This window comes from Pituophis catenifer, unplaced genomic scaffold (assembly GCF_029215685.1).
Source record: "Pituophis catenifer annectens isolate HBS135680 unplaced genomic scaffold, rPitCat1.0.hap2 SCAF_2, whole genome shotgun sequence".
Lineage (NCBI taxonomy): Eukaryota > Metazoa > Chordata > Lepidosauria > Squamata > Colubridae > Pituophis > Pituophis catenifer.
The window spans coordinates 155,181,128-155,196,591 of record NW_027256882.1 but is presented as its reverse complement, the minus strand read 5'-3'; the positions used below and the strand labels follow the sequence as shown (position 1 = coordinate 155,196,591).

The 15,464-nt window shown below is 41.7% G+C and overlaps 1 protein-coding gene across 1 annotated transcript; it reads left to right on the top strand.

The window, feature by feature from the left end:
* The first annotated feature begins 3,749 nt into the window (after nt 1-3,749).
* On the top strand, nt 3,750-14,947 carry SMARCD1 (SWI/SNF related BAF chromatin remodeling complex subunit D1). The gene is made up of 13 exons (XM_070937820.1): nt 3,750-3,917; nt 4,895-5,082; nt 6,169-6,211; nt 6,297-6,419; nt 8,108-8,230; nt 8,956-9,072; nt 9,660-9,761; nt 9,922-10,083; nt 10,168-10,265; nt 10,757-10,892; nt 12,513-12,635; nt 12,891-12,992; nt 13,428-14,947. Exons 1-13 carry the CDS (start codon nt 3,750-3,752, stop codon nt 13,479-13,481), a joined length of 1,539 nt encoding a protein of 512 aa, XP_070793921.1. The 3' UTR covers nt 13,482-14,947.
* The last annotated feature ends 517 nt before the right edge of the window (nt 14,948-15,464 follow it).

The following is a 15,464-nucleotide window of genomic DNA, read 5'->3' as shown; positions in this document are numbered from 1 at the left end:
CCTATGAACTCTTGTTTGGCTTAAACCCTAACCCCTCAAATGAACAGTGGAACTTTCATGTGAATAGATATGCGTAAACTCTTATTTCACATGTTCTAAAAATGGCAATTTCCAGGCAAAATTATGCTATCCAGAGTTTAAATCAATACTGGACCTTGCAAGAAGTATATAAACATTGGCTTAAAAACCAACCCAACAGCAAAATCTGATAATTCCATATGCTCCTACTCTGCATTCAAACCTTTAATCCTGGATCAGCTTTAGGGTGTGCTAAAGCAGAGTGAATTAAAAGGCATTTTTGCATGACCAGGATATTTCTTATCTTTACAGATTTTGGAAAATATATTAGTTGTGTTTCAGCCAAAGATTTTAGGAAAAAAGAGACACAAATAAATAATTTGTGGTACTTTTACATGATAGTGGTCCACATGACCACTACTATACTACTCAAGAAACTTACAGAATGGAAAGCACGAGGCAAATGGTTAATATCAGTGCATTCTTTTTAACATGTTTAGCCAGTCACTGTAATCATTATTTTAGGGGCACTTACGTTAAGGCACAATATACACAATCATAAAATAATAATTCCTACATTATGCCATTACAAATTAGCATATGTATTCCATATAGCATCTGAAGCAGCATCACCATAAAACGTTTGGGGAAAAGTAACATGAAATAATGGTCTTTAAAGCCCATGAAAGTTTTAAATTGATGGGCTCACACATACACATTCCAGAGGAAGTTGTGCTGTAGGACAGATACATAATGAGCCTATTTCTCATGTTGCAACCTGATTTCACCTGACCACCGCATCCGCCATCAGGTCCTCAAAATTTCTTCTAAAAGTAATGGCAAATTCATACAGCGAAGATGTATGCACATACAATGTCCCTCTCAAAGAGCCAAATGCCTTCCTAGATGTGGGTTGGAAAACAAATGCTGCAGAGAACTTCAGCAGTTTCAAAGTTGCATATTTGCCTTTCATTTTGTTCCGAAAAACTGACAAACAGCCATTTCAAGGGTTTCCTTACTGGCTTTAACAACTAGGAGAGCGAGAAGAGGAAGCAGCTAATTGTAGAAAAATGAGTATTTTTATCTATAGCCTCTACCTGCCCCGAGAGGACTTGAAAACAAAGATGGCTATGTGCATTGTTTTAATCTTGGCTTCTCCATGGCCGTCCTTGATTATCTGCTGGAAGGCAACTTATATCGGGTTCCAGTTCTCCTTTCAATTCCAATCATAAATGCCTAAGCTAAACATTCCTGATGCATGTGTGACATCTTTATGAAAAGTTACTGAAGATAAGAAAATTGCCAAGCACAAATACTGCAGTCAACTGTGCTATGAAGATGATAAGGGCAAGTGCTTATGCAGACTACAGAAACTGTGACAAATATGCTAATTCGATTCATACTTATTTGCACAGAGAAATGTGCCAGAAAATTTGCATCTTTAGCCGCACACTATGTTGACCTCGATTTACATGCATTTCCAACCTGACAGGGAAGCCAGCTGCCTAAGTTTATCCCATTATTATCCCATTCACGTTTTACAAAATATGAGAAGAGAGAGGAAGGAAAGGGAAACAGAAGCAGAAATAAGCAGGAAAAAAATCTATCAGTGTATCAGTTATGCATACTTAGACTTAGTTGCAGCAACAGAGTGGAAGCAAAGGTGACTGGCACAAAAATTCTCAGAGGAAATGGTTAAATCATTACATAAACAAGAATAACAACAACAAAACTTTTTTGACTTAACCGCAAATTGCAAACTGCTCCAGAACTCAACAATCTGTTCTACAGTTCAACGTTCCCCAACCGTGTGCCTTCCAAATATGTTGGAGTACCATTCCCACCATCCTCAATCAAGAAGGCACTAAGCGTTTAGAGAAAATTGCTGCAACTCATCTGGATAGGAAAGATGCAAGTATATGCACCTAAATAATGTTGGTCTCCCTAAACTGCCTTTGGCAGATGACAAGAAAAAGCAGATATTTAACAAAAGAAATGTTCAAAGCTAGAACGCAATGTGGCAGGCATATGGTAAGGAGGAGGAGGAAATAAAGTTGAAGAGTCACAAAAGAATTACGTTACAGCAAGACCCGATCACATGTAATTTTTGTGAACAGGACAGGCAACAGACGTAGGATGCAAGGATCCTGAGTTTGTTACCTACCGTATATATATTGCCTGTTCGTGCCTTTTAGATTCACTGAAGGTAAATCACAAAGCAAAGTGCCATTTGTACACACTTCAATAAAAATATAAATACAACCCAGTGTCTGCCTTGTGTATGTGACCTATCACTAAGTATTCTTGCAGAGCAGACTACAAGAGAGGATGGCAGTCTTCTGGTATGTGTGCGTGAATGCATCATGGCATGTCAAATATGAAAACAAATACCCATATCAACTGCTATCCAAATTCAGAGTTGGATAGTATTTTTATTGAGAACTGTCCCTCAAAGCACACAAGCTTTCAAGTTTTCCAAAGCTCTTCATCAGGCAAAGAACCAAAAAGTTGGAGATTATAGAGATGTGTTAAATTTAGGCCAGTTTGTGGTCACAAAGTCTGTATTTTAGAATTCAGATTAAAAGAATCTGGCAGCTGTGCAGACTTCTTGAAGGAAAAAAGAAAATTTCATGAAGCATGTTATATAGCTAGTCCTCAAGTTAAAACAGTTCATTTAGTGACGGCATTAAAAAGTGCTTTATGACCATTTTTCATACTTATGACCCTTGCAGCATCCCCATGATCATGTGATTAAAATTCAGATGCTTGACAACTGACTCACATTTATGACCATTACAGTGTCCTGAGGTCATGTGATCACCTTTTATGACTTTCTGGCAAGCAAAGACTTACTTAACAACTGTGTTACTAATTTAACAACTGCAGTGATTCCTTTAACAACTGTGGCAAGAAAGGTCATAAAACGGTGCAAAATTCACTTAACAAATGTCTCACTTAGCAACAAAAGTGTCGGGCTCAGTTGGGATCATAAGTCAAGGACTATCGGTACCGTATTTTTAGTGGAGCGTTTACATCTGTCCCAACGAACATACTTTTTAAACGAAAAGGAACCCCACTGAAATCTGAGGGCATACATTGGTTTCAAAACACCTTTTGCTTCTGCAATCCCCAAAATCTACTTTAGATTTTAGCTTCAGTTACTAAATCCCTGTTGTAATACATGACTTGTTGTTTTTTTTACTTTTGGCACTGCAGTATTTAGCCTTTCCAAAACCCGATTCCTATTAACAGCATAAGATTACTTAAGAGTTTTAGCACAAAGTGAGAAAAATCCCTGTACAGGAGGCGCTGAGCATTAATGGATCCAATACGCGGAGACTGGCTTATTCACCTGTCTCAATGGCAGGAGGACGTTTCTTCCCTGGATTTAATTTAACCGAGTTAAACCGCTTCCAAAAAGTCTGTCGTTTTTGTTATGCACTTCAAGCAGCGGAAGTGAGACCCTCTGAAACGGAGCGCGACCACCTCCATTTGGAAAACGGAAGCAACTCTGAAAGAGAGAGATTTGCCTCTCAAGCCTTTTCTAACACCAGCGAGGCACTCGAGACCCAGAGCGCCTCTCTCCTTGCGATTCCCTCCTTCCCCCGCGAAGCCGAATCCGGCGACGCTCTATCTCCCGCAGACCTGGCGTGTCTATGATAAAGCCTTACTAAATCATCCAAACCCCACATCCGCCCTCCGCCTGCTTTTGTACGGCCGAGGGAGGGAAGATGGCGGCGCGGGCGGGTTTCCAGGCTGTAGCTCCGAGCGGTGGCGGCAGTGGAGCCGGCCCTGGGGCGGGACCGCTAGGACCAGGGACGCCGGGGCCTCCCGTGCGGATGGGCCCGGCTCCCGGACAAGGAATGTACCGCTCCCCTCTGCCCGGCGCTGCATACCCGGTACCGGTCCGGCCCGGCTGAAAAAAAAAAGGGGGCGGTCCTTGGTGTGGGGCGGAGCTCTAAGGCCAGGCGTGAGCGCGAGATGCTGCTCTGCCACTGAGGGGGCTGGTGGTGGTCGAGGGGGGGAGGGGGGGAGGCGGCTCAGCTGCAGTGGGCGGGGCTCGGAGGGGAAGAGGAGGATGAGAGCCATTCTTGAAAGATGGAGGACGAGGGGCGGCTGCTGAAAGGGGGATCCGCGGCATAATATATACATATATATAGATATATTGACAAATAGAGGGACTATGGGGGTGAGGCTGCAAGGGCAGAGTGCGAGGAGAGAGCTCAGGGGGCTGCGGGCGTCGGGAGGGACCGCCTGGCTTTGTGGTTGGGCGGGAGAAAAGAAAGGAATGTGAGAATGGACCTAGAGGGGTGGGGGCGGGGAAGACCATTGTATGGCTCTGGGGTTAATGGTGGATGAACATCAAGGAGGCGAAGAATTTCTGAGTACAAGAAATACTCCTTGGTTTTGTTCTTGCATAGCTTCCCATTCAAACATCAGAAATATAATATATTGAGAAAGGGGAGTAAAACTGCCTGTCTCATCCAAGATCCAAATTCTAGGGGTGGGTGGGAAATCAGAAGGTGATGGCAAATTGAATAATTACACTTTTTTTTTTCTTTCTGAATTATATAATCATGGAGACAGGAGTTGCATGGCTATGCGCTTCCCAAATCAGAAAGGGTTTTTTAAAAAATAGATATATATATATTTTTCCATCAAACGTTATTTATTGGGGAGTGGGAATACTGAACCTTCTATGAGATGTTTTTAAAAAGAAAATAATTTGAGGATTCTTTTCAAAGGCGTAGACAATTTTGGTTGCTGAACTGGTACACTGAAAGCAGGGATGCTACTTGATTCTGTTGCAACTGAGAACAAGAAGCAGCAGTTGAGTTCTTAGGCATGGCAACAGTCAATTTGTTTCTTTTCTTAGCGCCCGGGAATGTTGCCTGCTAGCCGCATGACTCCTCAAGGACCTGCAATGGGACCTCCAGGCTATGGTGGGAGCCCTTCTGTCCGACCTGGGATGGCTCAGTCAGGAATGGACCAGTCTCGCAAAAGGCCAGCTCCTCAGCAGATTCAGCAGGTTCAGCAACAGTCAGTGCAAAACCGAAATCACAAGTAAGTGCCTCTTTTTCTTTTATAGGCATCCTAGCATTCAGGAGTGTTAAGTGTTCTGTTTTAAGCCAGAAGGTTTTACAATAGTACCTTGGTTCTCAACTGTTTTAAAACTCACAGAATTTGTTACTCAATGCATTTTGATGTAAAAATTTTGTCTTGGTACTCAACTCACAAGCTAGAACTTGTTGATGTCGGCTGCCTTATGACTCAGTACATTAGTCCTTATGGAAATAATTCGTTTCGTATTCGTTGTTTTTGGTACTCATCGTGTGTCCCAGACCCAATTAGCAATGAGTACCAAAGTACCACTGTATCGCCTTTGAGATATCCTTAGCTGTATTGAATTCTGCAAATAAAATTAGAGAGTTCTCATTAAAGACAACTTAAATGAGAAATGCAGTGTATAAAAAGGGGTTTCAGCTGCATCCATACTGACAGACATTTTTAAGCAATCTTCCAGCAACGCTGGTTCACATTCCTTTCATCAAGCTAAAGAAACTGAAAACAGTTTAATGCAATCTAAATATCAGTATATTGATATAATTCCTTCCCCTCTTCATCCCGAACAACCTACTCATACTATAATTCTTCAGAGCTAGCATTTGGTTAGGTATTTGCACAGAACCCTCTCTGTGTTTCATGTGGTTTGTACAGATGTACTGCATTGTGTTACTTAATTTGAGATCCAAAATAACACAGTCATCTGTTAGTGTTTTCTGTCACTCGCAGATCTTGGTGTGTTGAAGACATGTTAAGCCTCTGCACCATACAGATGTAGAATGATTTCCTCTATTAACATACTATCCAAATTCTGTAGTTCTACACACATTTCTTAAAGAGCATATCCCAATGAAATCAGTGGAACCATCTGTGTTGGTATGCTTAAAGTTCCTAATATTGACTTCTTCAAGAAAGCTTTTCCCAGTATGGCAAAAAAAATACAATCCTAAATACATCTGTTTTCCTATGTGCCTAAAACAATCTTACTTTCAGCAGAATTTTTCTTTGATACAAAATCAACAAGGATATTCTGAAACATGTATCAAGAATTGATATTTATCATCCAATCTTTCTGTCTTTGTGCAGTGCCAAGAAAAAAAAGATGGCAGACAAAATTCTACCTCAGCGGGTGAGTGAAATTTTGGATGTTTGGTCTGGCAGTTCCCGGTAGTATAATGGCTGTGCTGATTGACTGTGATTGCATTGAATTCTAGATCCGGGAATTAGTACCCGAGTCTCAGGCATACATGGATTTGTTGGCATTTGAGAGGAAGCTGGACCAGACTATTATGCGGAAACGATTGGATATTCAGGAGGCTTTGAAAAGGCCAATTAAGGTAAGGAGGAAAAGTGCATATGTTTGAAACTCACTTATCTGTAGCTTTTCTTAAAAACTAAATAAATCATCTGGCTACATTCACACGTCATCCTAGTATCATTGGTTAGGTTTTAACTTATTGATTGAATGAACCACAATACTTGGGTTCATTATGAAATGCTCTGAATCTAAAAAAGATTCCAAATATGCAACATACTTCCAGAATATTCCAAATGGTCCCATTTTAATAGTCCAGTTGGGGATTGAAATGTTGCATGACAGAATGTTTTGCATATCCCTAATTTACACAATACACCTAAAATACAATCTTACACATCACAAATGTGGGTTCACCATACCAAGATCAACAAATCACATGATTTACGTGGTATGTGAATTAGGGACATATGAATAGTGAAGGCAGAATGGTGGCAGCGATGGGGCCCTGCACTCCATTTATCCCAGGTCTTCAGTCTTTTTTAAAAAATGTATATAATCACATGAAACCAATAGTCATAGTGAGTGTTGCAGGAGGAAAGTGGGAGTGAAAAGCTACTGTAACTACTATCCCATCTCCTGAGGCAGCTGTGGCCTCAGCACCACTGCCACCTCCACTACCATTGGGGAAGGAATACTTCATGTTGACAGTGCTGAGAGGGAAGCCATGCATCACAGGGTATGGGCTGTGATAGCAGAAAGAAACATCTGGGAGATACTTCCTTCTTTTCTCCCATCCATCCTCCATAGCTGCAGCCTGGAGGAGGTGATCAGCTTCTACAGTGCGCCACTGAAGTAATTTGTTTTATGGCCCAGAGAAGTTTATTATTCTGCCAGTATGCAGCTTCCTGCTACAGAGGCCCAACAATAGGCATGTCAAGGTTCTCCATTATTCTCCAGCATAATCTATATCTGCAAAAGTAGCAAGTTTTTTGCTTCATACTTTTGCAGATAGCAGTAAGCAGTTAGGTTTCACAAAACAGGCAGAAAAATGTGTAGCAACTTTTAGGCTTCCTCTGACTCAGCTGCTTCTACTGAATAGGTTGTGGCTGCTACAAACACGAGGTGCATAGATCTCTGATACTTTAATTTTACTAAACTGCTCTTTTCTGATGCATTCATAGCTTCTTTTCTATCTGTTCCCTGAATTACTTCCTCTCTCAGCCTTTTATTATCTAATATCTTTTTCCCTTAAGTACAACTTCTCTCTTATATCTGGGTAATTAGCAGCCTTAAGATCACTTGCAGTCCCTAGTTTTACCTTAAAAGACCTTTGGAAGCAATTACTTCAGACTTTTGAAGAGAGTGAACTGTCCTTCAATCTGTCTTGTGGGCAGTTAGGAAGCAAAGAAAGCAAAAAGAAGGAATCACACGCACATACACACTCTGTGGTTTTCAGCCCATCTGTTATTAGCGTGCAGTCCCCGACAGATGGCCTGCAAAAGCTTTTTTTTTTGATGTACAGCGTAGTGTCTTTAACTTCTTGACCCAAACTTAGTGATTTCTGTTATGTCCTAGGCATTGTTTCTCTGTTGCTTCTTCCTGGACATCTTCATGTTGTAGAATTACCTTAGAAAGATATGTATCTTGTTCACATGCAGAGATTTGTGAGGATACAAATACTGCTGTTTGGGAGGGTGAGGGAATGATACTAGCAATCTCAAATGTTGATTCTCATTTTCACATCTATGGGATTCTGTTCCTTTTTAGCAAAAAAGAAAACTACGCATTTTTATCTCCAACACCTTTAATCCAGCCAAGTCAGATGCAGAAGATGGAGAAGGCACCGTAGCCTCATGGGAACTCCGAGTGGAAGGACGACTATTGGAAGATGTGAGTGAGGAATGGAATTAACATCACCACGTATTCCTGTAGAGAGTTTAGAAATGTGACAGAGCTGAATTATTCATTCCTGATGGTTTTAGAACTAGATAAGATGGAGAGAGAACAGTACAGGCTTTAGTTAGGCAAGTGTAAGAGCATGGCCAAAGAAACATTTTTGGACAAATTTTCTGAAATGAGCAATTCCACAATTAGACCTCTCTGCAGTAAAGGTGCTCTTTGCTTTGTACACTTAAATATTGCATTCTTCTGCTGATTGGAGTTTCATTGTGGTAGAGAGATTAGATGTAAGAGTTTTCCCAGGCACTACTCTTAAACACTATTGGTGTTTAAGCTTTGGATGGCCTGATCCTTCTTCTTTTCAGAAAACTCCCACATTATTCTGAAGTTTGCAGGTAATCGGAGTGCAATTGATAAAGTGAAGGACATCTAATTTTTTGAAATAAGGAAAGATGTAAGCAATCTTATTTGGCCCTTCATTATTGTAGAAAGGGTCTATGGCAGGGGAAATTGGGCATATAAGATGTTAGAAATATATGCAAAATGATGATCAGTGTTAGATATAATGTTATATATTCCCCTGGAGAAAAATCACTGTGATAGTTCACTGTTTTACTTTCTGAGATTTCAATGCTGTTGGTAACTACAGTATGTCTGTTGACTATTGGTATTGTTATCTATAAAAGAATTTTTCTTCCCGTTTTTTCGTCCTGCAGTCTGCTCTCTCCAAGTATGATGCTACCAAGCAGAAGAGAAAATTCTCATCCTTTTTTAAATCTCTGGTGATTGAGCTGGACAAAGACCTCTATGGCCCAGATAATCACTTGGTGGAGGTGAGAAGTTTCATACATTATAGAAGAGTTGTGCAGCATTTCTTGCTCCCAGATATTCTGACAAGAAAAATGTGGGGGAGAGGGGGGGACAAAGATTATTCTTTAATATTTACGTTTAAAATTAAATTGTGAATAAGATAGTTTTCCAGTTATATATTTAATATTTTTCTAGCAACATTTAAATTTATAGTTTGATAGCATCTTTGGGGGGGGGGTGTTTCTCAGGGAGGGATAAAATTTAGGGACCTGCATGCTGGATTTGGCCTCAAGTTGCGCATTTCTCATACAGAGCAAAGAAGATCACATATTTTAAAAAGCCATTTATGTTCATGCAGATCTTCCAATATTCCTCTTTATCTTGTTCTCCCTTTGAAAGAGACTCAAGGCAATACATTGGGATGTCAGCTTCCCTCTTTCCTGAGTGCTTTTCATCATAGGGTTCCGTGTTTACCTGTTCCAAATTTTTATTTCATGGACCGGAATCCATCCCCTATATGCAGTATTGGTTCTCACACTGTTTTGTTTGCTCATGGAATGCCTTTTCCTTTTTCCTACTTCCCCTTCTTTTTGTACTCTTTCCCTCCTAGTGGCATAGGACTGCTACAACCCAAGAGACCGATGGGTTCCAGGTGAAAAGGCCTGGCGATGTGAATGTGCGCTGCACTGTCCTCCTGATGTTGGACTACCAGGTAGGGGGCCTTCCTCCCGAGGGCCATAGGGGAGGAATTTTTCTCCATGACACTGGATTCAGATTGTACCTCAAATCAAAATCTTTATTAAAGCCATAGATCAGCATAAGGAAGATGGGATATTAAAACCCTAAAATTAGTTTTTACCATCTTTTTGCAGCCTCCACAGTTCAAACTAGACCCACGTTTGGCTCGCCTCTTGGGAATTCACACCCAGACCCGCCCAGTGATCATCCAAGCTCTGTGGCAATACATCAAGACTCACAAGCTGCAGGACCCCCATGAGCGGGAGTATGTCATCTGTGATAAGTACCTCCAGCAGGTAAAAGGAAGGGCACGGACCCCAGTCCTTGCTGTCATGCTGACGCTTGGCTCTTTCTCAGTGAATTCCTCTTTGAACATACAGATATTCGAGTCTCAGCGAATGAAGTTCTCAGAGATCCCACAGCGGCTTCATGCATTGCTTATGCCTCCAGAGCCCATTATCATTAACCATGTCATCAGGTAAGACGGGAGGTGGGGGGAGGCACTTGACGTGATGACTTAAGGCTGAACCACAAGCTCATGAAATATCCTTTCAGCTCTGCTGACTCTTGCAGCGTGCAAACAACTGTTCCAGTGCATGCTTCCTATTTTCAGTATTCCTGCTGTGAGTTATATCACAGGCTAGAATTTTAAAGTGTGATTCACTTTTAATTATTTTAGTGTTCCCAAAATAGTTATGTAACAAACTATTCAAATGTTGCCAGAAATGGAAACATTTTGGATCACTTTTAAGAAAGGGAAGGGGCGAAAGTAATTATCTGGCCAGACATTTGGCCATGGATAGAGAGAGATTTTGAAAGCAGCGAAGAACTATCAAAAGTTGAAACCTCTACATTAAGAAAAATTACACCGTTGCCCCACATGCTCTTGTGTTGGAGATGGGGGGGAGGGGGATGCTTTATTGAACCAAGCTCTAAATCTAACATTTTCTCTCTTCTCTTGCTTCCCAGTGTTGATCCAAACGATCAGAAGAAAACTGCTTGCTATGACATTGATGTAGAAGTAGATGATACTTTGAAAACCCAAATGAATTCTTTCCTGCTTTCTACAGCCAGCCAGCAAGAGATAGCTGCACTGGATAACAAGGTGCGACTTCCTGGAAATGATTTTTTTTTTTTTTTGCTAATCTTTCTCTGTGAGGGACATCTGAGAATTAATACTTCCTCTCCCCTACCCAGTCTTCACTGTGTGGTTAGATGTTACTTCAGTTCCTTAAATCATTACAATCCATTAAAGTAGCAAATAATACCAAGGTGTGGTTAAAATGTTTGGTAATTTACCCAAAAAATCAAGAATAGGCCTTTGTGAATTTTGGTTTGGTTGTAGTTTTTCTTTCCCTTCCTATAATATGAAATTTGGCCCTATATAGGTCGTCTCAGAGCACATCTGTTGCCTTCAGTGGACTTTGCCTCCAAGGGAAGTATACAGCAGAAATTGGCATCTTTTTTGTGGACAGCAGTAGGAACATAGAATTTTTTTGTTATATTCTCAGTGTAGCCTGTGAAAGTTAGGTCATAGGTATGTATATAGTAAATGTTAATATTAAAAGCTGTTGGATGTATGGCTGTTAGAATATTCAAATGCTGCCAGGAAGATGCCTTGTTTTTTTCACAGTTTTGTAGCGGACGTACAGATTAACCTGGCTTTCTCTGGTTACCGGCTGGCAGTGAGCTTTTCATTGCCTCTGGGAAGATTGCCCAGTGACAGGCATTGAAAGATGAAATGAAGCAGATTCCTAGCTGTAGGATTTTGACTCCAGGCAACAGTTGAAACATCCACTCCTTTATCCAGAACAGAAAGAGCTTATAAGGAAGGGAGAATGTGACATATTTGGGTTGGCCCTGTAGTATTCTAGTCTTAAAGCCCTTTTTTCTTAACCTGGATATCCCCTGGGTTTGAAATTCTGTTGCATAAACTGTGAACATGTCTCACTGTTAATATAGGACAATTGCCTTGTATAGATGCATAAAATCATAGCTCTCATGTCATTCCACTTCTGGGTAATAGTTTTAAAGTATTCTGCGTTTTTCGGTTATGAAACTGAAACCATATATTTATGATAATGTGTATACTTTTACTGATCAAGGAAAAATTGCCACGAGATGGTATTAAAGTTATTTCGCTCTTGAAAATATAAAGCTAAAGAACGGTATGGTCTAGTGGTTGCATTAATACAAGGAAGGAAAGAAGGTTGGGACTAAAGAGGCTGGTTGACTCCATGTCAGGAGTTACAGTCTAACCATAGAAGTTTGTATCTCTGAAGTAGCAATAGCAATAGCACTTAGACTTATATACTGCTTCATAGTGCTTTTACAGCCCTCTCTAAGCGGTTTACAGGATTTACAGCCTGTTGCCCCCAACAATCTGGGTCCTCATTTTACCAACCTCAGAAGGATGGAAGGCTGAGTCAACCCTGAGCCGGTGAGATTCGAACTCCTGGCAGTAAGTTAGCCTGCAATACTGCATTCTAACCATTGCGCCACCACGGCTCATGAGTACATGTAGATGTACTTTGATTTGTAAAAGTACAAGAGACTAAATAAATGAAGGGGGAAGGACCTGGGATGTATTGTAGTCTTACTTCATGTGCATTTTCCAGAACTAACTATTTAAACCAGTCCCTGTGCCTGCACCCGGTAACCCACTTCAGTAGAGTATAACCCTATTCTTTTTCAAATGTATTTGTGTGGTATTTTTTCATCTCAGATCCATGAGACCATAGAAACCATTAACCAGTTAAAGACCCAGCGTGAATTTATGCTGAGCTTTGCCAGAGATCCCCAGGGTTTCATCAATGACTGGCTGCAGTCCCAGTGTCGAGACCTGAAGGTGAGACGCCTTTGAGGAGAAAACAGACATGGTGTGTGTGTGTGTGTGTGTGTGTGTGTGTGTGTGTGTGTGTGAGAGAGAGAGAGAGAGAGAGAGAGAGAGAGAGAGAGAGAGAGAGAATCCTTGCTGTGTCTTCAGTTTTTTTTTTTAAAAGAACAAAACAGCACACCATCTGCCAGAGGGATAGAACTGAGAGCCAAGACAGGTATTTCAGGGAGAGCAAGATGAGTAATTGGAGACTTTGCTCACCTTCAGGCTATGACGGATGTCGTTGGGAACCCAGAAGAAGAACGCCGAGCTGAATTTTACTTCCAGCCCTGGGCCCAAGAGGCTGTATGCAGATATTTCTACTCTAAGGTAAAATAGATCCATCCAGTGGGATCTCTTGCAAATGGGATCTCTGGAATGGGACCCAGCAGCTCGGTCAAGATCCTTCAGTCCTGCTGATTGGTGGGCAGATTTCCCTTTTCTGTTTCTTCAAACTGAATATCAAATGGAGTCAAAGAGTCGAAAAGCACCCCTTCCTGCTCCTAACCCTTGCCTCAGACTAAAGCAGGCTTCCAAACGTCTGGTCCTGCAGCGCCAATCCTTGGCTGAGTGGGCTGTGAACAGCGGGGGTGATTGTCATAAATTCAGAAAGTGCTGGGTTGCAAGTTGGGGAAGGCTTGACTTGAGCTTCTGGCTCGCAGCCTAATGCTTGTTCCCGATGCTTGAAAATACCAGAGGCAGTTCTGTTCTTTTTTTTTTTTTTTACCTGTGCATAAAGATACGTCTGTCTTGCTTTTTTCACAGGTTCAGCAGAGAAGGCAAGAACTTGAACAAGCTCTGGGAATCCGCAATACCTAAAACGGGCAGGCCTCCCAACAGGCAGCATCTCTTAACGGCTAGAAACACTGCAGGGATTCACTGCTCAGGCCTATACAATTCCTATTCCAGCACAGAACCTTCCACTAATTTCCAACCAACGTCTTTTCTTTCCACTGATCCAATGGACTCATCATTGGGGATGATGATGTTGGTACCCAGGCCAAGGTCTTGCATTTCAGCCTGGCTCTCCTTTCTTTTTGAGCACCACACTCCCAAGGTCCAGCTCTGCCTGAAGTTCTTCCAGACTTCCATTCAGCTTCCATTCAGAGCCTAGTGTGGCAGCCCAGGAACTCTTCCTCCCTCTTCCCCCAGAACAGTCGGCTGGGCAGTTTCTGTGCACAGCAGAGCCCAAATTCAAGGCAGGCTTCTTACATTTTCTGGCTTCTCCTGGGGACAGGTGGGTGGGAAGTCCAATACAGGTCCATCTTTTGGGAAGGATTAGACTCTTCCTACACATGCCCTTCAGGGAGCTGCAATCCAGGGTCACAATCTTTGTTCCAGCGTGGGTGTCTGATTCTGGTTTTTGTTTTTTTTTTAAGGGGAGGAAATTACTGGCAGAGGTGCCAGGTAGTCATAGGCCACCTTCTTGGTCACAGTGAATATCCCAAGTCACTGCCTTCTGGGGAAGAAAGCCTTTCTAATCCAACTCCTTATCTCTTCTTCTATCCTCCCCCTCCCCTCACTCCCCAGCACTAATTCTTTGTATCTACAGTGCTTGGAAGGAGACTAGTTTCCTTCAGACTAGAGTTATTCTCCTTTTGACTTCCTCACCTGACTGCACAGAGCAGGTTTCTGGAGCAAATTAAAAGGTGGGGAGCAGAGTTATGCAAGCAGGTGTAACCAAGGCACAGCGGAGCAGATGTCGGTGTGCAAAAAGGACATTTCCATTCTAGTCTGTGTTTTCTTAGTCTTGGGCACCTATTGGTAGGACTGGGTGGAGATGCTGTTGCATCTTTCTGCTGGCTGGTTTTGGAAACTGTAATGCAGCTGGACAGGTCCCAGCTGCTTCTATTCTGACACTATCTGCAAGAATCAAGTTACTGACAAGCCCCATCCTCTTCCATGTTGAAAATGAGGCTAGGGACTGCTCTGAATTCAGGAACCCTAATCCGTGTGTGTGCGTTCATATGTCCACCTTCGGAGTGAGAGATTCCGATTCTTCAATCTTGTATTTGCCCTACGAAAGGCACCCTGCCCTTCTGCCCCTCATTGCTTTGTGATCCTGGAGAATAAGAACCCTGGTTCCTTAGGTGACTCTCAGGGCAAGTATACGTGAAGTAAACTCTGAGATCAGCTGTCTTTGCAGATTTCTTAAATTGCTCCTTATGCTTTGCATTCTGTGGTTTTCTCTTCTTCCCCCTTTTCCCCCTTGGACCAATTTTTTTTGTACTGTATCCTTTTAGATGTCACCCCATTTTAATAAAAGCTGCCTCTGAATGAAAGTATTTGCTGTCTCCGTCCTTTTGTAATACAGCACTGTCTTTTTTTAATACTTTCAGGAGGAAACTATATATCCTAAGAAAATAACCTTTTTTTTTAATCCTTCAGACTTAATACTGATGGCCAAAAAAGGCTAGATAGAGGAAAGCACTTTCATTGGCCTGAAGGGAAAAAACTTCAGCGTAAGAAAACTCTGCCTGTGTGTGCCAGCTTAAGCATCAAATATTTGGAGAGTGTGTGCAATAGTGAGAGATAACCAGTATAATTATGAGCAATCTTTTGATATCCTGGATCACAGTTAATATTGAGGAGAGAGTAAAGCAGCCAGAGTTACTTTACATGCAGTAGGGTTGGAATTTTTTTTCCTGGGGTTTGGAAGAGGGGGGTCTTTTATTTTGAAAATAGTTTGTGCTATATTAGGACTTATATAATGCTTGCTTCACTGCAGGAAATTTATTTATTTTTATATAACAGTGCCACTAAAATTTGATAACTGAAAAGGGGTTTCTGGGTTTTTCAAGG